This window comes from Pocillopora verrucosa, chromosome 11 (assembly GCF_036669915.1).
Source record: "Pocillopora verrucosa isolate sample1 chromosome 11, ASM3666991v2, whole genome shotgun sequence".
NCBI classification, from domain to species: Eukaryota; Metazoa; Cnidaria; class Anthozoa; order Scleractinia; family Pocilloporidae; genus Pocillopora; species Pocillopora verrucosa.
The window spans coordinates 11,013,166-11,034,762 of record NC_089322.1 but is presented as its reverse complement, the minus strand read 5'-3'; the positions used below and the strand labels follow the sequence as shown (position 1 = coordinate 11,034,762).

The following is a 21,597-nucleotide window of genomic DNA, read 5'->3' as shown; positions in this document are numbered from 1 at the left end:
CGAGTTTAGTTGTATTCTCTTTCGATCTCCACTCGTTTCTCAATGAATGGAGTCTTATGGCATGCAGGGTCATTTCGTCGCCGTCAAGAAAATGGAGCAATGTCGGGATCTGAGAAACTGCGCACCCACCCCTCCCTAACCCAGCTTTAACCCTAACTTGATGACTGTTGTTAGGTAGGGGTGGGGTAAATTCGCAGTTGCTCAGATACTGACATAAACGTTCTCGTCCGAATCGTGAGCTTCTAGTTGTATGTGATCTGTGGCTTACTATACTCTCTCTTTAGCGTTCACAATGCAAACTGGCTAAGGAAAAAAAAATTAAACTCGTGAGGTACGAGTTGAAAACTCGAAGAAAAATTCCATATCTGCGCGCACCCATGTATTATTCTCAAACTTATTCCATGCGTTAATTTTCGTGAAAGTCACGTGAAAGTCACGTGAAAAGCACGTGGACATCTTTATTTATCCCACAACACACAGTGTTTCCATATGCCTTTTGATTTAGTTGTTAAAGTCCTTTGGTGAAAATCTTTTTACCTACGTATTTATCTACGGCGACTTTTGGCTAAACACGGGAAAAACCGGAGCAGCGAAATTGATGGACTTTCGATTCATATTAAAGCGTGTGAATGAGGTTACTAACTATAACTTGATGCAATATTATGACGTCATGTCCCGTCAAGCCATGCGAACTGTAAAGAAATTCTACTACCTCAAGACTGTAAACATGGCGCTGTGTCAACAACCCTGGCCGGAGGAAATAGATGTCTTTACTGGACCTCACTTGCGGATGAAGCAGCTTGTTTATGAAGCTTTAGAGAAGGTATGTACTGGGTGTTTGAAGTTAAGTGTGTGAACTTATTCGGTTCCTGATTTTACTGGTATGTGCTCTATCGCAAACTTTTCTGTGATAATTTTCTAAGTGTCTTTGCAACATGCACGTAAGGTTACGTTAGCTTTCATAAAAGCTCCAGTCCTGGAAAGATTCCTCGAAGTATGCATGATATTGTATAAAATGTTATTTTTACATAAACATTTTAATGTAGGATATATAGCTACGTTGGCAAACGTTATTCAATAAAATAATGCAAGTTGAGATTCTGAGGATGTTAATTAAGCTGTGTTGTAATCATAGTAGTTGTACGAAACTCCATTCTACAACACAAGTTTCGCTTCGTATTATCGAATATGTGGTATTGGATCGATCAGGAATTGGTATTAGCGTATCATTGATTTGATTTAAAATATATGCAAAGAAAATATGGCTTAAATTTGTTCTTTTAAAATAACGTTGATGGTTTTTAATATTGTTTTACGACTTTCAGCTCTCGGCCACCAACTTTAAAGACGATGTTTCTCTGATCGGACTTTTGGGGTGTATCAACTCCACCTTTCAAGAACTGAAACATCATGAGGAAATTGAAAATACTTGCATTATGAAAGTTTTGCAGCATCGTTTGATTAGTAAACAGATTCAGGCTATTGTGCGTGATGTTCACAAAGACAATCATGTTTTGGAAATTTTGTCATTAGCAAGGAAAGGACTTAAAAGTGCATCAAAAAGCAGAACTAATTTGAACAGGAGAACATTTGAAGACAGACTCAAAGGAGCGTTGGAATCATTTCAAAGAGAATTCCTCCCCCACATGAGGCATGAAGAGGAGGTAAAGGCTTTTGAAGGAGAAATCCTTTGCTGCAACAGGCAGAGATGGGTCCAGACAAATTGATGTGACAGTTTGTATAATTTGACTTGTATATGAAATGCGTGAGAAAGGCAAAAATCTTCATATCATCATACTAAATTGTGATGAATATTCTCATTTCATACTGAAAGGAAGTAAGCATACTTTTACCAAGAATGTAGTGTGTTTTTGTTCATGTAGCCAGACTTGGTGAATATAAGTCAATTGATGGGTTCAGCAATTGATGCTTTGTTGCATGTATGATAGAAGGAAAAGGGAAAAGAAGTTGATTTTTGGGTGTTCCAGCAAGGAGAGGACTTTTCTCAAAAAATTTCCTTGGCATTTGTACCAAAATATACACATGTTTATTTGCAAGTCTTAGGTTTCTTCATGCAGGATTTTACTTGAAATAAGTCCAAAACTGTTTAGCCAGAATTCATATTAAATTGAGAAATTGCTGGACCATTTAAGTGGCTGAAATTTGCAGTCTCCAGCCTCAAAAATGACCATACAAAACATTTTAGGTAAATCATGTTACTTTATTGTGATATTAAATGAGAAGGATTATCATAATTTAGTGGGATGATATGAAGCTTTGTAACATTCTCTTTCACTTTTTCAAAATTCAAAATATAAAGCTATCACGCCATTTGTGTGGGCTCCACGTGGAAGAGAGTATTGCTAAAGAGATTTCTGCCAATGTGAAGTTGGTGGTATTTGGGAATGTACAATGTTATATCTTAGCTGCTATTTTTGTACAGTAGTGCTGTTAAAGAAAGATGTGCAGCTGTATTTGTTTGATGGTGAGCATGGGAAGAAAAAACAGAGTCCTCACTGAGGAATCAAACTTTTGGCCCTTGGTCCAAGCTTGGCTCTATTGTGTGGTGTTACATTTCCTGTCTTTGTTACTTGCTTGCAGAAAAGTGGTTACATCTTTTCTTTTCTTTTTGATGACTTTGTTCAAAATTTAAAGTCTTCATTATATGTAGTTTAGTTACTATGTCTGTTTTACTACTAGGTTTTCTTAGGGGACACTTCAGAAAATAGCTACTGTAGTAAGTTTGAAATACCACATGATCCAAAATGGAGGAACTAAGCTTGGTCATATTTCAGAATAGTTCATACTTGTGTCCAACTTTTTATAAATCTTTTGCCTGCTTCCCATTGCTGTCCTTTATTTTGATCTTCTCCTATTCAGGGACAATTTGTTTCTGGGTAGGGGACTGAGTTGATTTTATTTGAAGGATGTGCCTCAAGGAAAGACCCCAGGTGTAGTCACAGTCAATTAAAATCCCTACATTGAACCTTGTGGGTGCTGTACATACCGTTGCTTTGTTTGTGTCAGACCAAAGAAACAATCATAACTTACTTTGTATATCATACTTAACACTCAAGAGCTTAATCTCAGGCAGACATCTCTCTCTCAATCTGATATGGTCATATGATTATTAGTTAATTTGATAGCAAATTCTTGTATAAAAATCATAGAGATCCCTAAAATCTTCTTTGTTATTGATGTTATAAATGTACACTAAGACTGCCACATGGCATCCTCTCTGATGTTTTCAGGTTTTCCAGCCGTTACTTATGGAATACTTCACATTTGAGGAATTGAAAGAAATCAAAACCAGGGTTCATCAGTTGCACTCTGCTTTTACTGAGGTACATTGTTCATAGCTTTTTCCCCTAAATGTTGTGGTGTTCGGATTTATAGATGTGGTGAAAAATTAGAGAGTGTATAGCTCCAACAAGTTTTTCCAAAACTTATATTTAATTATTGAATAATTTGTTGGCTTGACTGTTAACATTTTGTTGGGATAATATTTATAATCATTCAGTTTAAAACACATATCTTAAAGAGAAAAGTCAATTTGATCTGAAATTTGCTTTTTGTCAACAACCAACACTTAGATTGGCAACTGTTTGTTAAAATTTTAATCAAAGTTATGCCAAACTTTGAAGTTGAGTTTTATTTATCTTTCAGCATTCATGTTCCCACGAAACAGGGTCTCCTCCTCTCACCTCACAAATTAACAAGAATAGTGCATTTGATGCTGAAACTTATCAAAATCCTGACAATGAGGGTAACAAATCTTCTTCAGTGGACACAAACTCAAGTGCTACAGAACATTCATCAAAAGAAAGGATGTACCTAAAATCAGGCATGTCCACAGCAGACAATTTTAAGACTAGTGAAAACAACCTCACAAAAAGGACTTTGAAAGCTGAGGTTGATGTTGTGACTGAAAAAGAACAACCTTTGCTGCTGAGTTTTCCACCTGAAATCACACTAAAGATTTTTTCTTACCTGGGCCCCAAAGACTTATGCCATTGTGCCCAGGTTTGTCAGAAATGGTCACACTCTGCTCGAGATGGTGACTTATGGAGAGAGCTTTATCCTGTGCGCTGGATCTTTAAAAAGGATTGGAGGTTTGGTGCAGATAGTGATGACATGTGCTCTTGTAACTGTGATTCGGAGATACCAAGTTTGGGATTTGATGGCAGGTAAGAGGCATTGAGTAGAATAAGTCACCTTTGATCGTGTTAAAATGTCCAGAGCTTAGGTGGCTGGCCATTTCTGAAGATGAGAAGACTTTCGAAACTAAGGGTAATGTCATTGGATTTATCTTTATGTCCAGAATGAATGGGTACCATATCTATTCTGCACATTACTCAGTAACTGAACTTTCGTCATGCATACTCACAGAAAAGTTATAAATAATGTTGACTAAGATTGAAATGATTAATAATCATGTCGTTGTTATCAGGAAGTGGTTCTCCCCATTTTTTTTTTTACAATAGCTCTTGTAAACAGCCAGTTTTAGCAGCTAATTTTGTGATTCTTTGGAACCCTTTGGACTACTCCCTGTGTACTGTAGCTATTTTAGGTATAACATAGATGTCAATGAATTGAAAATGTTTTCAGCTAGCTTAGTATATTATTTGTTTACTTGAAAGGTATAATTACATACCTTGTCTTTTCTTCAACTGACTTGAGAATCTTTTTGAATAATTACTTTATTAATGGAATTTTTTGCATTGTGGGAAAATGGATTTGCTGGAATGTAATAAAGCAGTAAGACTTTCAAGTTGGATAGAATTTTAACCAGTATTTATTAGTACCATATTGTTCAGATGGTAATCTGATTTTGGTTCCATTACATGATATACTAACTAAAGAAATTTTTTGTGCGGAAGTTCTTTTACTGACACAGACTTGGACAAGGAAGGGTCCAGTGACACTGAGTCCAGTGACACTGAGTCCAGTTATGATGGAGACAGTGACAGTGAGACACACACAGAGATACATCAGCTGCTGGGTTTGGTTCGATACCTGATACCAATGATTGGTCCAACTGTGTGGGTGTTAAAACTTGGCTGTTGTCCAATGTTGAGTAATGGTTTGGTGAGTTAGTAGCTTAAGTGAATGCTGTGACCCCATACAGGTCAGGTTACTCCCTCTGAAAGCAATGGTCTTGTATACATGCTGCATGCATGATTTTGAGCCCAAAATTTTGGCAAGAAGATGCTGCTATTACTTGAGTTGTTATAGTATCATGTTTATCTAAAATGATTTATGTGGATGGCCAAATTAAGTCAGATGAAAGTCCCTATCAGGTTTATAATCCATTTTATAACAGGGGGTGTGAATAAAGAGCCAGTCACTCATGGTCTAACACTGTAAACAAGGTCTTGTGAAGTCATTTTCCTGTGTTCTGATAAACTGCTATGTAATGTCAGATTTATATGGCTCATTTTCACTGCCCATTTCACTATTGACAAACACTGTTGTGAAATGGAGTAATGGTGCTTTGCTTTGTATTAGAGTGCTTTTAACTTCTGTCTAATTTTGTTAAAAGTATCTAGTTATTAAGTAACTTTGGCTCATAACTTGCACAGGCATTCAAGATTTTGTCTCAGTGTCCCAATCTAAGGCAGCTTGATTTATCTCAAACTGCAGTGTCAGACTTGGGTTTGAAAGGGTAAGTGAGAATGCAGATCTGTCTTGAGTTGTAATTTGTTAATATAAATCAAATGAATTTTTGATTAAACGTGCACTTTAAATAATGTAATAGACACCAACCCCTTTTTTCCAATCAACACCTTCCTTCCAATGCTGCATAGGTTGTATTGGATGTCCTATTTTATTTAGAAGTCCCCCATGACAATCACCACATTAGTAGCCAATTGCATCTAGTTCTTTGTCATGTTCAAAGTAAGGATAACATTTGTCTACCTTCTTGATCTCAGTTATAGGCAAACCTCCCAACCCCTTTCCAAGTTATTACTGACTCAGAAATAAAAGGGGCTAACAACAACAAAAAAACCCTTAATGTAGATTCTAACTCAAACTTTGAAATTTGACAGAGTGATATGGACCGGTAGGAGGCAGTGTGGTGAAGTGGTTAGGGTGCTGGACTTGTAATCTGATAGTCCTGGGTTCAAGTTCTTCACCCTGACATTCTCTGGATTTGTTCTCAGCTGCCCCAGGTTTAACTCCCTGGTTGGGCTGTGTAAATAGCCAACTGGTCTGCCTCCTGCTAATTGGGATTTTCAAGCACTTTAATATGTTTATTTTCAGTCATTGTAAAGTGCTATTGGATGGCAATAGAAATAGTGCTATATGAATGAAGTATCATTATTATAAATATTACCTGTAAATGGCCAAGAAATAGCATAGGAAAGACTGGAAAGCCTTTTCTATATTTCCACCAAAAACATATTTAGGTTTGTTGAGCTTGTTGTAAAAGCTGACTGTGCAAGATCTGTTTTTAAATCAAACCTTTTTCTTGCATGATCAGGAAGCTGTAGACAGGATATAAATGTATTGTTCCAAAAGTGATGCATTCATCAACTGAAAACATCTTAAATGAACCCTTTTTGTAATTTCAGATTGTTTCGAAAGGGTGGTGGCTTACAGTTGGAACATCTTGATGTATCTGGCTGCAAAAACATCACAGACAAAACTTTGTTTAAATTGTCTTCATCACTGGGTAAACTTCCAGTTGGATCAGGAATTTCTGACATTGAGGATAGCAGTTGTGACTGCCATACAATCTGTTCTTGTGGCAGATTGATAAGTACTGGTATCACTCCAGAGACAGCTAAAAGAGAGCTTGTCTATCTTGGACTATCAGGTTGTTACCAGATTACTGATGCAGGTCTCAGGTCAGTGATAACACTAGACACATAAGATGAATTTGAAACTTTTATTTTTTCCTCCGGAAATAGAAAAACATTTCCTGCCTATGCTGGAAAAAATTATTGACTATATTCTTGAACATGTGTATCATAATAATAATAAGTATTCAACTGAAAAAAATCAAAGGTCTAATTTGGCTATTTTGGATTTATCTTGTTTGAAACCTTCATTTTCAATGGAAAGATTTACGAGACTAGTGTGGATAGTAAGCCTAGGAACAAAGGCACATTTCTGAAATCATTTTAAATTATGTTGAAGGATCTGTAATGGAATTTTTTGTTAAAAGCATAGATAGTTCTCCTTTATGCTGCCCTTAAGTTGACAAAATGTGAACCAGTCCTGATTTATTTAAAAAAAAAAAAATTATAATAATGTTATTTTTTGGTGTGACATTCAAATTTCTCCTTGACAAGCTGACATCTGCACAGAGAAATGACTCCTTCATTTTACATCATTTTTATCATCTTTTTATTTATTTTAATGAAATGGTATTCATCATATTACTGTTGCTATACTAATGTACCTGGTGCAACTTTGTTTATGCAGGGCATTGGCAAAGTATGGAGGACTTCCCAAGCTTAGGCATTTGGACTTGTCAGGCTGCTTACATGTGACAGCTGAAGGACTTTTGGACTTGGTTTTTGTTTGTCCAGCTTTGGATCATACAGAGTTTTTCTATTGTGATAACATTGATGAGGGTCCCTACCCAGAGACAGCCAGTGGATGCCAGAATCTGCAGTGTAAAAATCGTGTCTGCTGCCGCACTGGGGAGTAACTTATTGCATGTTCATAGTGCGCACAAAAATGTGCATCTCAGCATTGAGCTTGAAAGAAGTTTGATTATGTACTTGTTGTTGTTAATAGTTAGTTCATTTGTGAGAACTTCTTTGTTTGGTGCCACTATGAAACTGATATTACCTTTGACTGTACACTAACTGTTGTTTGTGTCATACCAAGTCTACATAAACTTTTGGGTAGACACTGTAATGGTTGGTAGTTGCAGTCTTGTTTTATTGTATAGTTTTGTTTCCAATTTCTTTTCCAATTTTTTTTTCTTATAAAGAATCAATATTTTGTTTTGTAAATTAAAGGCTTATGGTATTGGATTTCATATTACAGACATCAGGTTTGATTGGCATTTATTACAATTGTGAAAAAACACATGATAATGCAATTGATTAGTCAAAAGAGAGCAAACTTACTATTGTATAGGATCAATATTTTGTTTTGTAAATCAAAGGCTTATGGCTTTGGATTTCAAATAACAGATATCAGTTTTGATTGGCATTTATTACAATTGCAAAAAAACATGTGGATAGTACCACTGATTGAGTCAAAAGAAAGCAAACTGACTTTAAAAAAGAAAAAGTGTGTGATAGTTGTGTTTGATAAAGGTGAAGAAGATATATACAGAAGTTGTGAAACTTACAAAACTTTCTCTGTGTTTCGAGGAAAAAGCTAATCAACTCTGAGAAAAATAAAAGCAAAACAGGACTGTTTTTTGCATATCCTAAACTTAATTGTTATTCAGGTCAGTACAGTATGAACCTGTCAGAATCAAATCAAAGTTTTCACCATTTTCTGAGTTTAAAACATGATTTTAAAAAAATGAGAGAAAAGAGTCAAGTGAAAAAAGTTGATTAACCCTTTAACTCCCAAGATCTCATTTAGTAATTTTTCTCACTGTCTGCCATACAGTTCTTGTGATGTTAGTTTTGAGAATTTGGTATTGGACAAACTTAAAATACCCTAATTGATATTTTTCTTTATTCTAATCACTCGTCTGCTCGATATTGTGTTGATATTATAAAGAGAAATTCTGTCTTGGTCACTCATGGGAGTTGGAGAGTTTAAAAAAATTACTGTAATTTTATATTTAGCGCTCTTTTAAATAGTGTAAAAGACAAGCTAAAAGCATATCATAGACAGGAACACTTTTGATGCCAATTGTGAGATTAGATATGTACAACAATGGCAAAGTGCATGTAATGAATACATAAATATGAATAATGTTGTTACAAAGGTTATGCAAAGTAGTTCTTCTTGATGATTTAGCTGGTAAAGTACCCCTGCTATGAAAATGAGGATGTTTTGTTACCATTTGACTTTGATATCATCCTTTTCAAACATCCACCTTTTCAATTCTACACCTCAATTTGAAAAGTTAGCAGGTTTTTTTTTAAACATCAATTTGTCTTAATTGTCCACCATTAACAAAATGTAGTTAAGTCCTTAAAGCACAATATCCCATGCTGCATGATAAAATAAGATGCATTTACCCATTGCAATATGAAAGCTGCAAGTCTTTCACTTAAGTCTTGCCCCTAGCAGAGCCTTCTTAGCACAACTCGTCTGGAAGATAATCTGGAAATGGTGCACAGATTAGGACTTGTGATAAAGTAAAAAAGATCAAAAGTTTGAGTGCAAGTATGATTGACTGCTTAATAGAGGCATTTTGCTTCATGTAAGTGTTGGTTGAACATGTTACTTTTTTTTAGCTCTTATAAAAAATTGAAGAGTTTGAACTAATCAAAGTGTCAATTATTGTGTGCACAGGTTTTTAATCACGAAAGGGTTGATTATCAGTGTCCATGTCTACCTCAGAGATAATAATTGGACACAGTAGCTGTTTTTTTTTCACAATTATAACCACTTACAGGCAATACCAGAACTTCAAGCTGGGAGTGTTCATGTAATACAGAGTGTCCACCATGTAAGGGGTCTGCTTCATATGGATTTGATTGTATGATAAACTATAAAAATAATAACTAATGCTATCAATACTCTTAATTGCAAGCTTATACCGTTGGCAAGATGAAGGCAAGCAATTTGATGGAAATTAGGAAGGAGATTTTTACCCCACAGCATCAATGTATGTGAATCCTTCTGGCTAATCAAATTCACCCTTAGAAATCTGGAAAATTGTTTCTGGAAAAGTCGACCATTGTAAGTCTGAGTTGTTCTGATGATTGGCTTAAGGGAAGTAGTGGTAAGAGAAAGTTGGTTTAAACACGTATTAACTTGTAGACGCAGGACAAATATGAGCATCATTTACATACTTTCTTTTTCTGGGCACAAATAAATTTCCCTTTTTCTACCCTCACATTGTGCATCATTGAACTTGTTATCAATTGAAGCCGTTTAAAGAGCTAATCTAAGAAAATTTGTCGAGATTATTCCCTTTCCCGTCCCTCCCCCACTTTTGAAACGAGCCCAGTGGAAGCCAAAGTTGAAACTTGTGTCGTTTATTCTGTTCAATATTTACTGCAATGTTAGTGTGCGACAGGTTTTAGGAAGACGAGTAAAATAAGGTAAATGTTTACTTTCTGCAATCCTCCACTGCATTTATGAGCCTAGTAGCATTATAAAATGGATTTTTAGAATTTGCTTAATACTGAAGTTCAGTTGGTGTGTAGCACAGAAAATTGCAACGCATGCTCCTGTATTGAAGTTGTAACTTTGAAGACAATTTAGCTACATATAAATTCTTTATGCAAGCCCGTTTGCTAACTTGTCTTAAATTCGCTGAGTAATTTATCGCATTTTAGGCTGGCGGCCAAGTTATCTCGAAGTAATTTTGTTGTGTAATTGATAGATATGAAGCTTTTACACAAAGAACCCTCGGAGATCGCGATAGACTTCTCGAGATGAAATTCTGGCTCCAGAATACGAGAAATTTGAAGAGTTTCGAGAATGTTGCTCTCTAAGTAAGTTTTCTTATTTGGGATTTCTACCAGTAATCATGCCGTCGCTTTTGAACAGGCTCATCAAGTTTCACCAAGTACACGAATCCCTATGTGTCCAGCTGGGACGTGGAAAACAAAGCAAATTCTCGACTAGGCTATCTTTAGAAATGACACACATTCCCACTTAGATGACAGTAAAAACGTCCGACTCCAACAGCAATCTACAAGGAATCAAACAAACTTTTTTGGAAAAGTTAAAATATTTATTCTTTTCCTCCCTATCTCGCATAAATGTATGGGATAAACAACATTCCTCTTGTTAATTTCACGAACATGAATAGGAATTGTCTAAATTTTATATACAAGTTGCATAATAACAATAACACCTAACTTCACTCGTATATACAGGGTGTTTTACCACGTAGTTCTCTATAACTTATTATTTGGTAGATCATAGAATTCTTTCCTTGACAAAAACAGTAAATAAAATTCGCTTAAAGCTAACACCTAGTAAGCATTGTTGCGCAAACGTACACGTATGAGGAGAGAAGATTTACATTTGAAAGGAACCAGTTCATCGTTCAATTACCTCTGAAGGTGTAATTAACCTAAAACACTCTAAGAATTCCTAAAAAATACAACGAAGAGAGGTAAAAAATAAAATTTTCTCGCAAAGTAAAGTCAATTGTCACCTTGATAACAAAAGCAAGGTGTTAAAAATATTCGATTTTTATCAAGGGCTTAGAAAATCGTGTACTTCTTGCAAGACTAGTAAAATTATCTTCCCACTATTTTTGGTAACACAGTTCTGGTGTTAAGTTTAGCAGAGTCTGTTACCCCACGACCATCGTCCAAGATCTCTTCGATTTGTCTTCGTGGCTTGGTTTTCCCTGATGTTGGGGCAGCTGGCGGAAGCTTGGCGACTCCCGAGCCTGAATTACGCTGGTGGTATGATTTCTCCACTGACGCGTTCGATTCGGGTGCTCGAGGCAAGCGCCTTCGAAGCCATGGATGACGAAGGGCTTGTGATGGAGTCATACGCTGAGAAGGGTCCCATTCTAAACATCGCTTTAGAAAATCGATGAACTGTGCATCTTCACAGCCTTTCAAAGCCGTTTGCCATTTTTTCGAGCCAGGAGGGCCTCGCGTCTTACCGTGTCGAGAACGACCACCAGTCAAAACTGTGCTTCCATCTGGAAGAGTTGTTGCTGTACAATACCTTGGATGTCCTTTCGAATTAATAAACGTCTTGTCCCGCTTAGAGTTTTCTAATAGTTTCTGAGGAGGCATGCCAAGTAGTTCAATAATGCAAGCAAGCTGGTCTCCTTCATCTTCACCGGGAAACAAAGGATATCCTGTCAAAAGTTCAGCTAAAATACATCCAAAGCTCCACATGTCTATTGGCATACCATACTTTGCTCCAAGAATCACTTCAGGCGCACGGTAAAATCGGCTTTGAATGTACGTGTAAATACGCTGATGTTCATAGCAACTAGAGCCAAAATCAATCACTTTAATTCCACTCCGTCCTTGCTGTTTGAGAAGAATGTTCTCTGGTTTCAAATCACAATGAATAATACGATTTCGGTGTAGAGCGTCACTACATTGAAGAATCGAGTGTGCGAACTTCCGCACCAGTTGTAGACTAAACCCCTGGAATTTGTTTTTCTTTATGAGTTCGTACAGGTTCATGCTCAACAACTCGAAAGTCATGCAAACGTGTTCGCGAAATTTGAAATGTTCCAGCATGTGAATAATATTGTGGCCGTTGTCTTTGTCTTGCTTTTTCAGATGTTCTAGAATCCTGATTTCTTCCTGAGCTTGTCGGTGGAATCGCTTCTCGTTACGGACCATTTTCAAAGCCACATTTGTCTGAGTCTTGTGATCGTAAGCTTTCACAACCTGCCCGAAGCTTCCCTTACCGATAATCTTGACAACTTCGTAGCGGTAAGCAATATGATCATGTGGAACTTGAATGTAAGAACCCTGATCATCATCATAGCCTCCGTTATTCGCACCACCAACCACACCCTGACGTTTCTTCGCATTTGGACCAACAAACCAGATTTGAGGATAATTAAAGATCTCATGATGTTCGTAGCTGGTTAGCTTGTGCATGAATTGTTTCATTGCCTGCTCCGGCGCCATGGGTAATCCTCTAGATTTCAGCGATCCCGATCCGTTCAAGCTAGATCTCCTTCCTGACGCTGGAGAAGCATTCCCTGAGTAAGATACTGGCCGATGAACAGATGGAAGGCCTTGTATTTCGTTGGCAACCTTTCCTTTGTTTTGTTGGTTAGTTTCTTCCTCAAATAGTTGTTGTACTTGTACTCCTCCAACAAGCGGTAAAGCTCCAGAAACGTTCGATTCGTGAGCCTTCACATTACCCTTCGTTGACGGTTTCAATGGAGGTAACACATCCGCATTACCGTTTCGGTCCATATAAATCCCATCTCCTCCAGTTCCTCTCTTTGAAACCGCTAATGGCTTTCTTTGACTAGTTGTGAGCATCATACGTTATAAATGTTAAGATCGAAGCCAGTATTCTGTTCGTTTTGAAGCTACGAAGTAATCAAGCCTCATAAATTGCTTTCTCTTTTGTCAGCCGCATTTGATGTTGTTTCGTTGCGTCGTTGCCAGGTGATTTCTAACCAATCAGCGCGCTTTCCCGTGGCGTCTTGGAAACCACAAGACGTAAACAAACCAGTTCGTTGTGACGTCATAGTTCGGACGTGTGTGAAGGGTTCTTTGTTTTCGACGAGGAACTTCATCTTCTAAGAAAAAAAATGAAAGTTTAACTGTATCATGATCTCAATTTTGAAACTGTTTCACGTATTAACTTGTTAAAAATAGGTAGGTATGACTACCTTTCGCGGACTATACTAAATTAATCCTGATGAACTACGTACGAAGCAGCTGATGCACAAAGGATTTTAGAGATTTATGACAATAAGTTTTATGTGTTTTATCAGAAAGAAATGGCGGAAATAGAATAAAACGTCAATTTTCATACAGCTGATGACCTATTATAGCATCGTGTGAGAATTATTTCGGTTAAATCGTCAAAAATTTAACATTGGAAGAAAAAAGAACGTTTTTCACAATTTTTATGATAATTGAATTGATACTTTACACATGACAACGGAAAAAATCTCAAATTTAAGTAAAAATCACCTACCCAAAAAATAATTCTCGATATATTTCATCATCTTTATGCTATAACAATTCTAAAAGTAACTGACTGAAAATAGACTATAACCTCACATTTGATGTAGCTGATGATGTAACTGCCACAACTATAACCAAAATTAATTCATAGCAGGTAAGCAAGTTTGACTCAAGCTTAAAAATTACTTCCATTGCCACAGATCCTGTTTGTTACTTCCTGTTGGTTATTTTTAATTCTTAGCCTAAATTACAAATAAATCATATGATTTTTATCAAGAGTAAGGGTTCATTTTCAGCACTGAATTTATCATTTTTGTAGCTATTTTCAACAGAAGGAATTTACTCTGTATCATTTTTGAAAAAAAGTCCAAGAAATTTATGTCAGAAGAATTAAATGGGTTTTATTAATGAAGCCTTATTTAATACTTCAATTAGATCAAATAATTATATCAATTGTAAGTAAAAAATCATGGTAAATCTCTCTAAATCATCTTCTTTGAGGAGCTTACTATTTGAAACTCAATAAGTATGTGTAAATGTATTTGTGTTTGCATGAAGATATCTCATCAGGACTATCATTATCATCAATATTTTGACTACAAAGAACTGGAATCACTTGTGGTTCATATGTAAGTACGAAACATCCATACAAAGCTCTCATCAAAATCTATTACCTTTAAGCACTGTTGTAATCATAGTATTGCCAGTATTGATGGACAAATGTCATTCATAATACATTAGAAACCCTTTTCTTAGTGCTGTTACAGCACTAATTTGAGATTATCACTTTGCCAGCTTGAAGTTTAAAGTTTACATTTTATGAAAACTTTATTGCAAAATTGTATTTTTTAAAGAGCACAAATAAAGATTATGTCTCCTTTAGGAAACAAAAAATAATACTCTATTTGAAAAATAGGAGTGGGAGTACTATTTTCCAACAACACAAGAGGGCGACAAGGTTGCTAAGTAAGATTCAAGTTGGTGGCATCCGTGGTCAAATTTTTCGAACACTTGAAAACAACTTTGCAATGGTTAAGTAATGTGGTTTCTGGAGCACACTTTTCCCTCGATTGAACAAAAAACCACCTTACAAAATGAACTAAAAGAGTTATTATTAGTTACTTACCCACGCATTATCAACTGTGAGTGCTAAGTAAAAAGGAAAATACGTTCAAATTTATCAATGGTTGCATTTTGCTGGGGAAAATTCGCGTGACCAGCCAGGAAGCACGAGGAGCTCTTCGCGTTTCGGCTGAGCCCACGGTCATTGCCTCACCTGGACAAGATGGCGGAATTGAAGCTGTGAGTTTGTGAGGTTTTTATATTTCAAGTTATAGTAGGAACTGCCGTTTTGTTTGGTTTGAAAATTGTTTTCAATGAATTTCTTAATCGTTTTTTCAGGGAACTTACTGTGCCTTTTTCGACCGAGTCTGAGGCGCAAATTGTTCGCAATTCTCTCTCCGTCGATCCGGAACCAAAACGTGGCGGAGCCAAGAAACAGCTAACAGTGAAAGACAATGTGTTATACGTGTAAGTGTTGCAAATTTAGCTCTTTTCCATCTGTGTATGTACTTGTTTCACTGTGCATTACTTTTGAAAGCTCTTTTCCGGGAAAGGAAAGTGGACCTTTGGATCAACCTCAGCTGTTTGTAGGTTGTAGCGTAATTGAAAACCCTCGAAAGCTAAGACTTGATAATGAAGACTCCTTTATTTTCTTTATTTGACATGATCTTGTTATGATTTCTTGCCAGAAACGTCTAGCTCCGGTTTTAATCCCTCTAATAGTGATTTAGTCGCGATACGTATTCATTTTCAGATCTTCGGTCTTTGTTTTTGCTACAACCGCTGTTTGTAACATAGTTACGTTTTTATCAAGCTTTATCAAGTTGCTACAAGATATTAAAGTTAAAAAGGATGGGGATGTTCTAATTCGTGAATTACACAATAAGTAACCAATCACTATCTTCTCCTCTTATTGATCCACATCGTAAGCGGCTGTATGACGAGATAATCAACAATTATTCATATATTAGAATATAACCAGCTTACAGTTAATGAATTGGACTGACAACTGTAGAGAGTTTTAGGATTTATTTTACCTTTCTGTGTAAAAATAATTGTTAGTCTACGTCATCCTACCAACCAGGATGCAGGCAGGTATACTCTAAGGTTTTGGTTTATTTAAAGCCCTCTTCTTAGGTGATCAAATGGACTACCATGAACACAGATAGTGATTGTCTCTTTTGTCATATTCCACTCCCCACCCCTTTGCATTAAGATTCAACAAATCCCTTGCAGTTTGTTCTTTCTCTGTGCTGGTAATTTAGGGGGAAAAAAGGCCTGTAAAAATAGACTTCCTACAGGAAGACATGATACTGTTTGTGTGACCAGCACTTTTCATTCCTACAGAACAATATCATCCCCTGAAGCTAAGACATTGAGAGTCTGTGCAAATGGTTTCCTTGACCATTTGACTCTGGTTACAGAAACAATTGAAGCATTTGGTCCTCCCTTGGAAGAATCGTAACCTTCTTGGATATCAACTGATAGCCATTTTTTTGGAGAGAGAGTTTATTGCAACACCAGCAGGATAGGTTGATTTATATTGGGTAATTACCCAGTCAAAATTGACCTCACAGCATTACAAAGGTGCTCCATGTGCTTAACAAACACTCTACCTAATAGGTAAATTACTGTTAAGTACTTGCCAGCTGCCATTATCTTGTTGTTATTAATGAGCCGTTTTGCTTGGAATTGTGTACTGAAAAAATAGGTTTCAAGTGGCAAGGATACAAACCACATATGTGTTGGCATGGACTCATGTCTGTGTTTTACTTTAGTGTTTGCCTCAACAACTGAAAAACATGGTAAATGTATCTTAAACATTTTTGCAGTTTCACAGCAGGAATTTTGAGGTAATGGAAGTTACCATGGTGTGCTTCTCACTTGTGTTGAAATTACACCATAAACAGTCATGTTTTAGCAACCACATGGTAAAGTTGGAAACTGTCATTTCTTTCTTGTTATTTAAGAGTACATGTACTTTATGTGGTCATGGACTTTTCATAGTGAAACAATGTGCAAAATAACTATTAATAGTAACAGACAACGAAGTAAGGCACATTTTATTATTTCTTCTCTCTCTTCTCTCTCTTGAGAAGGGAATCAAACATTATTTACTTAAGCCTAAGTTACCACACTAAGTCTTTGAATAATAGCTAGCATTACAAATGTGCTAGGTTTTGACCTTATGAAGCAGCTTTTGTAACTAAAATGAATGCTTTGAGCAGGACTCTTGATGGCTGCAACATTATTAATTCTTATGATATCTAAAATTAATTCAAACCAAATACAAGGGAAAACTCTACCTAGAAAGTCGCCTGTTGTTGAAATAGTACATTTTTATATCTTACAGTTAACCTTGTAAAACATGTACCAGTATGTATCATGTCTGCTTATTGCAGGGCAAGTCAAACTATGTTCATACTTAAGGGGAAAAGTATGTAAAGTGATTCACCTTTGAACATTTAAATAGAGATCTATGCAATTACCCTTGGACTCTTGAAAAAAACAAAGCCAAATATTTTGACATTAGTGTTTTGGTATGACTTTCAGCTGTACCACATATACGCATTTTGATTAAAAAAAAACCTATGGTCCAACAGAACCCTACATGCTGGGAAACTGCCCAAATAACAGTCCTAGTTTGTTTCACCTGTGCATCAGTTCAAACGGGGTGAAAAAAAAAGCACAACTGACCACATATAATTCCCTGAAAATGTGGAAATATTCATCTTGCAGATGGATGACTTGATATGTTGTAAGGCAACAAAGGGTAGACTACTTCTACTTCATATTTCTCAGAGAAAAAAAGTGTCATAAAAACACAAATAAAAAGAGACACAACTGAAACTAATACTAGCTAAATAGTGACCACCTCTCAAAAGCTGGAGACAACTGAAGTATGAAACAAATCATTTAAGTGAAAGTGGCAAGAAAAGGATTGTAATAAGAAATTTAGGTTAAGTTACGCAATGAGTGAGTTAATATAAAAGTTGTGACAAACTGTCATTTTCAAATTCCGCTAATTGATCAGCAACAGGAGAAACAACTGCAACTTTCATGTTGATTATCAACTGAAAAGAGTTAACCTGCAAATTAGCAAAAATTTCACACTTCAGTGTTCTACATATAAACAAAGAATAAAAAAACTGATTGGTCCCATCACTCTGGTTGGAAAGTGGCTTCAGAAAACCCTTTTTCTCACGAGATCAATGTCATTGGTTAATTTGTTCTTAAGCTTAAGCTCTAGGAGCAGGGTGCCCAAGAGTTTTCCAGGCGTTTTGATTGATTGGCATTTTCTGAGTAATAATTTGGCTTGTAACATTTAACCCTTTACACCCAACATCAGTTTGCATATTCTCCATACTGTTCTCTAGGCATTTCCTAGGGAGAATTTGTTTTACAATCAAGAGCAACTTTAGTTTGTGATCAATTACTTTATTCTCTTGACCATACTGCATAATTCAGGGGTGATACTGCAAGGAGAAATTAGATGCTAGTCACACTAAGGGGTTAAAGGGTTAAAGTGTAATTTTCATCAGCTGTTTAATTGTTCAATTGCCAGCAACTGGTAATCAGACAGGTAAAATCTTGCAGTTTGATCCTGCTACAGCTGATTTGAGGCTTTTGTTATTTACACAAACTGTAAAAATCCAATATTGAATAAAATCATGGCAGTCATACCTGAGTTTTAAAGTAATGATCTACTTTTTAGCTTTCTTTTCCCACTTATATGTTCCACTGTAAAGAAATCCACTGTCTTTGATAAGAGTATCAGATTCTAATGGTCCTCGGCTGTCCAAAAAAACAAAACATAACAAAACAAAAAGAAAGAAAGAAAAAAAAAATCTCAATGACTGCCAAAAAATGGCAAATCAAACTGAAGACAATTTACCTCATGATTAGTGGATGTGCATGTTTTGCCTATATAAAAATGAAAAATTAAGATTTATGCAAAATAAGTTGAACTTTTTATACACAGTCGTACTGAGTTTCTAGCCCTTTACACACACTGTAAGATCAGTATGCAAGTTCTCTGTGCATTTTGAATGTTATTAATGAGAAGAATTTGTCAAAAAATCAAGAGCTTGAGTTTGCTATCATTTCCTTTATTCTTCTGATCTTACTGTTTGATTCAGGGATAGTACTGTAAGGAGAAATTTGATCTTATGATTATGGGGGGTCCTGGGTTAAAAAAAATCAATTTTTAAAGGAACTGTGTGGTTTCATGTGCCTCTATATGACCATGACTTCTGGGCCTCCTATAAGGAGTGTTTTCTTGCCTGACTTTCATCTTTTCAACTTTTTTAATCAAGAACTTGAGTTTGCTATCATTTCCTTTATTCTTATGATCTTACTGTTTGATTTAGGGATAATACTGTAAGGAGAAATTTGATGCTTATGATTCTTGGGGGTCCTGGGTTTAAAAAAAAATCAATTTTTAAAGGAAATGTGCAGTTTTCATGTGCCTCAGTCTATATGACCACGACTTCTGGGCCTTCTGTAGGGAGTGTTTTCTTGCCTGACTTTCATCTTTGGTAACAATCAGTATACATAAGTTGGTTTAACTATCAGTAAGAAAGATTTAACCTTGAACTAAGTTGACCTTAAATGCAAGTGAAAGCAACAATCCCTAGAATCCAAATATGACTAAGCCACACTGTGTGAGTGATACAGTTTGACTGAGGATCTTGTCAGCTTTGTGTAGGAGGGTCAAATAATTTCTAGAGCAATTTGGAATGAACAAGGACAAGTATCTGTAAATTTCTTAAAGACTAAACAATTGAGTACAATTTGTTGCCTAGGAAAATTTATAAGTAATTAAATTTATTTCAAATTAGAGGAGAAATCTGTTCATGTCTTCAAATTTAGTTGCATGATTGGGTGTTTTCAATATTGAGTTATCAGTGATACAGTCCCAGTGTATCTAACAGTGACATACTAACCATGACAAAGTGATTGACCTTCCTCTACCAACTGTTACGTTTGACAAACTTAGGGTCATTTTTGTTAACGATTGGCTGTTATTCATTTTTAATTGATCATTGAAAGTGCTTGACTGCTATAACTGAACTTGTTTAGCACATGTCCATTATTAACAAGAGTTAATACCTTCCAAACTGATAAGGAATTGGTTTTACATTCTCCTTTTCAATCTGATGGAGAATAGGGGTAAAAATTCTCCAGGCCTCGGCAAGCTCATCACTGGAAATAAAAAAATGTGTGACCCATAAAATTACTAACTTATTATATGTAGAGAAAATCACAATAAAATTATAGCAATATAAAAGAATTAAACAGTTCCTAAGTTTTCAGACCAAGACACATGATGCAAGAATTTACTGCAAAACTTTACTGAAACAAATGGCAGCAAAACTTTGCTCCCCATGGCAAGGAGATTTGTACAAAAAACTTTTGTTCTTAGACAGAGTTAAACATTGCTGCAATCAGTTGCACGACCTCTAACAAGTTTTCATTTGTGCAACTGATTGTGGTGACCAAATTCCATTGGAAAAACAAATATTTCTCAAAATTCTCTGTGTCAAATATAAGGAAGCTTTTGTAGCACACTTGTCCCAATCACCTCTCACACTAACGTGTTCTTGAAAAAGTACATAGTGAACAGCATGATACAACTTGTTATCAATTGTATTGTGGTCTACACCATTGAGATAAACCCAACAGTCTTATTTGTTTGTACCTTCTGACAAAATGAGCTTGATTTCCAGAAAACACATCAAGAATAAGTCTCTCATAGGCATCAGGCATCTTCACATTCTGTTAAGTAAAACAAAAGTGTTAAGTATTCAAATGTTGTGCAATGTTTGAAGAATACTATTAGCTGACACAAATGCCTGAAAAATTGTTTATTCATTGGGATTTACATGATAGAAAGAACAAACTTTTAAGTAACTGAAAAGCTACAACCACACCGCAAAAAGAAGCTAATTCTGACAGATAGAAAAAAACATACTGTGTATCTGTCAGAATATGTTAAGTCCAACTCTGATTCTTTTGGTTCAAAGGACATTCCTGCTTCCTTAATCATCAACTTGACATAAACAGCCTGTAAAATCCAACAAAATATTTCCTTCACTAAAAACAAAACAATTGTTTCAATGCACTTTGATGTGATATTTTTCAGGCACTACTCTCATTTTCTTTTTTTTGGTGGGGGGGGGCAGAAGTTTTTAAAAAAGAACTAATCCTTGAAAGTTCAAATGTCTGGGGGGGAAGGGTAGGGGAAGTTGAATTTTTCCCAACTTGAGTGATGCATTGTTTCACATCTTTTACATGTGAGGATATTGTCATCACAGTTTTGATATCCACCCACAATCAGTGAGATATTGGATTGTTATTATTATTATGATTCATTATTCTTATTATCATTATCATTAGCATTATGATTATTAATGAACATTTTCACAAATTGAAAATTGATACCATTGGGAACACTATTATTATTTATTAATAAAAATGGGAAATTTCTGCCATACCTCATTTGGCTGAAGTCTGACCACTAACTCATTCCTCTTGCAGTCCTCCTTCAACGTTATCTCCAGGTTTGTCAAGGAACTGCATGCGGGACCTCTGCCTTAACGCTCATTCAGAGCTAGAGAATGAGAAGTACGATGGTGATTTTTAGTGTAAAAGCTAATGATTGCTTCTGACAACAATCTTAAAAGTAAATTAAAAACTTTAACTAATTTTATTTTGAGATATTGTAAAGATAAGTAAAACTTGTATTTAATTGTGTTAAGTCTATAGAAGGCTGAGGATTGATTATGATAATAAT

At 35.8% G+C, this 21,597-nt stretch overlaps 4 protein-coding genes across 4 annotated transcripts; 2 read left to right on the top strand and 2 right to left on the bottom strand.

Moving 5' to 3' along the window:
- The first annotated feature begins 655 nt into the window (after window positions 1-655).
- On the top strand, window positions 656-8,912 carry LOC131768635 (F-box/LRR-repeat protein 5-like). The gene is made up of 8 exons (XM_059084357.2): window positions 656-823; window positions 1,326-1,664; window positions 3,252-3,344; window positions 3,667-4,187; window positions 4,881-5,088; window positions 5,583-5,665; window positions 6,576-6,851; window positions 7,432-8,912. Exons 1-8 carry the CDS (start codon window positions 671-673, stop codon window positions 7,658-7,660), a joined length of 1,902 nt encoding a protein of 633 aa, XP_058940340.2. The 5' UTR covers window positions 656-670; the 3' UTR covers window positions 7,661-8,912.
- Window positions 8,913-10,821: 1,909 nt separating this feature from the next.
- Window positions 10,822-14,978, bottom strand: LOC131768659 (dual specificity tyrosine-phosphorylation-regulated kinase 2-like). The gene is made up of 2 exons (XM_066174124.1): window positions 14,866-14,978; window positions 10,822-13,345 (listed from the first exon to the last, which is right to left on the bottom strand). Exon 2 carries the CDS (start codon window positions 13,083-13,085, stop codon window positions 11,349-11,351), a length of 1,737 nt encoding a protein of 578 aa, XP_066030221.1. The 5' UTR covers window positions 13,086-13,345; window positions 14,866-14,978; the 3' UTR covers window positions 10,822-11,348.
- Window positions 14,713-16,706, top strand: LOC131768622 (EKC/KEOPS complex subunit LAGE3-like). The gene is made up of 3 exons (XM_059084344.2): window positions 14,713-15,041; window positions 15,141-15,269; window positions 16,149-16,706. The coding sequence occupies exons 1-3, from the start codon at window positions 15,025-15,027 to the stop codon at window positions 16,264-16,266; spliced, it is 264 nt and encodes an 87-aa protein (XP_058940327.1). The 5' UTR covers window positions 14,713-15,024; the 3' UTR covers window positions 16,267-16,706.
- Window positions 16,707-16,881: 175 nt separating this feature from the next.
- On the bottom strand, window positions 16,882-21,335 carry LOC136284256 (glucose-6-phosphate 1-dehydrogenase-like). Its single transcript, XM_066174125.1, has 6 exons — window positions 21,299-21,335; window positions 20,776-20,868; window positions 20,503-20,579; window positions 19,914-20,006; window positions 18,486-18,596; window positions 16,882-17,890 (listed from the first exon to the last, which is right to left on the bottom strand). Exons 2-5 carry the CDS (start codon window positions 20,848-20,850, stop codon window positions 18,506-18,508), a joined length of 336 nt encoding a protein of 111 aa, XP_066030222.1. The 5' UTR covers window positions 20,851-20,868; window positions 21,299-21,335; the 3' UTR covers window positions 16,882-17,890; window positions 18,486-18,505.
- Between the last annotated feature and the right edge of the window lie 262 nt (window positions 21,336-21,597).

What these genes read in the sequence shown, in the direction of transcription:
- LOC136284256 (XM_066174125.1), bottom strand. Translation starts at nt 20,850, where the DNA reads ATGATTAAGGAAGCAGGAATGTCCTTTGAACCAAAAGAATCAGAGTTG. An exon ending in CAAGCTCATTTTGTCAGAAG is followed by an intron (nt 20,007 to 20,502) that starts GTACAAACAAAT and finishes TTTTATTTCCAG; the next exon opens with TGATGAGCTTGCCGAGGCCT. An exon ending in ATTCCTTATCAGTTTGGAAG is followed by an intron (nt 18,597 to 19,913) that starts GTATTAACTCTT and finishes TTTTTTGGACAG; the next exon opens with CCGAGGACCATTAGAATCTG.
- LOC131768635 (XM_059084357.2), top strand. Translation starts at nt 671, where the DNA reads ATGTCCCGTCAAGCCATGCGAACTGTAAAGAAATTCTACTACCTCAAG. An exon ending in AGTTTGGGATTTGATGGCAG is followed by an intron (nt 4,188 to 4,880) that starts GTAAGAGGCATT and finishes TTTGTGCGGAAG; the next exon opens with TTCTTTTACTGACACAGACT. An exon ending in TCAGACTTGGGTTTGAAAGG is followed by an intron (nt 5,666 to 6,575) that starts GTAAGTGAGAAT and finishes TTGTAATTTCAG; the next exon opens with ATTGTTTCGAAAGGGTGGTG.
- LOC131768659 (XM_066174124.1), bottom strand. Translation starts at nt 13,085, where the DNA reads ATGATGCTCACAACTAGTCAAAGAAAGCCATTAGCGGTTTCAAAGAGA.
- LOC131768622 (XM_059084344.2), top strand. An exon ending in AAAGACAATGTGTTATACGT is followed by an intron (nt 15,270 to 16,148) that starts GTAAGTGTTGCA and finishes TCATTCCTACAG; the next exon opens with AACAATATCATCCCCTGAAG.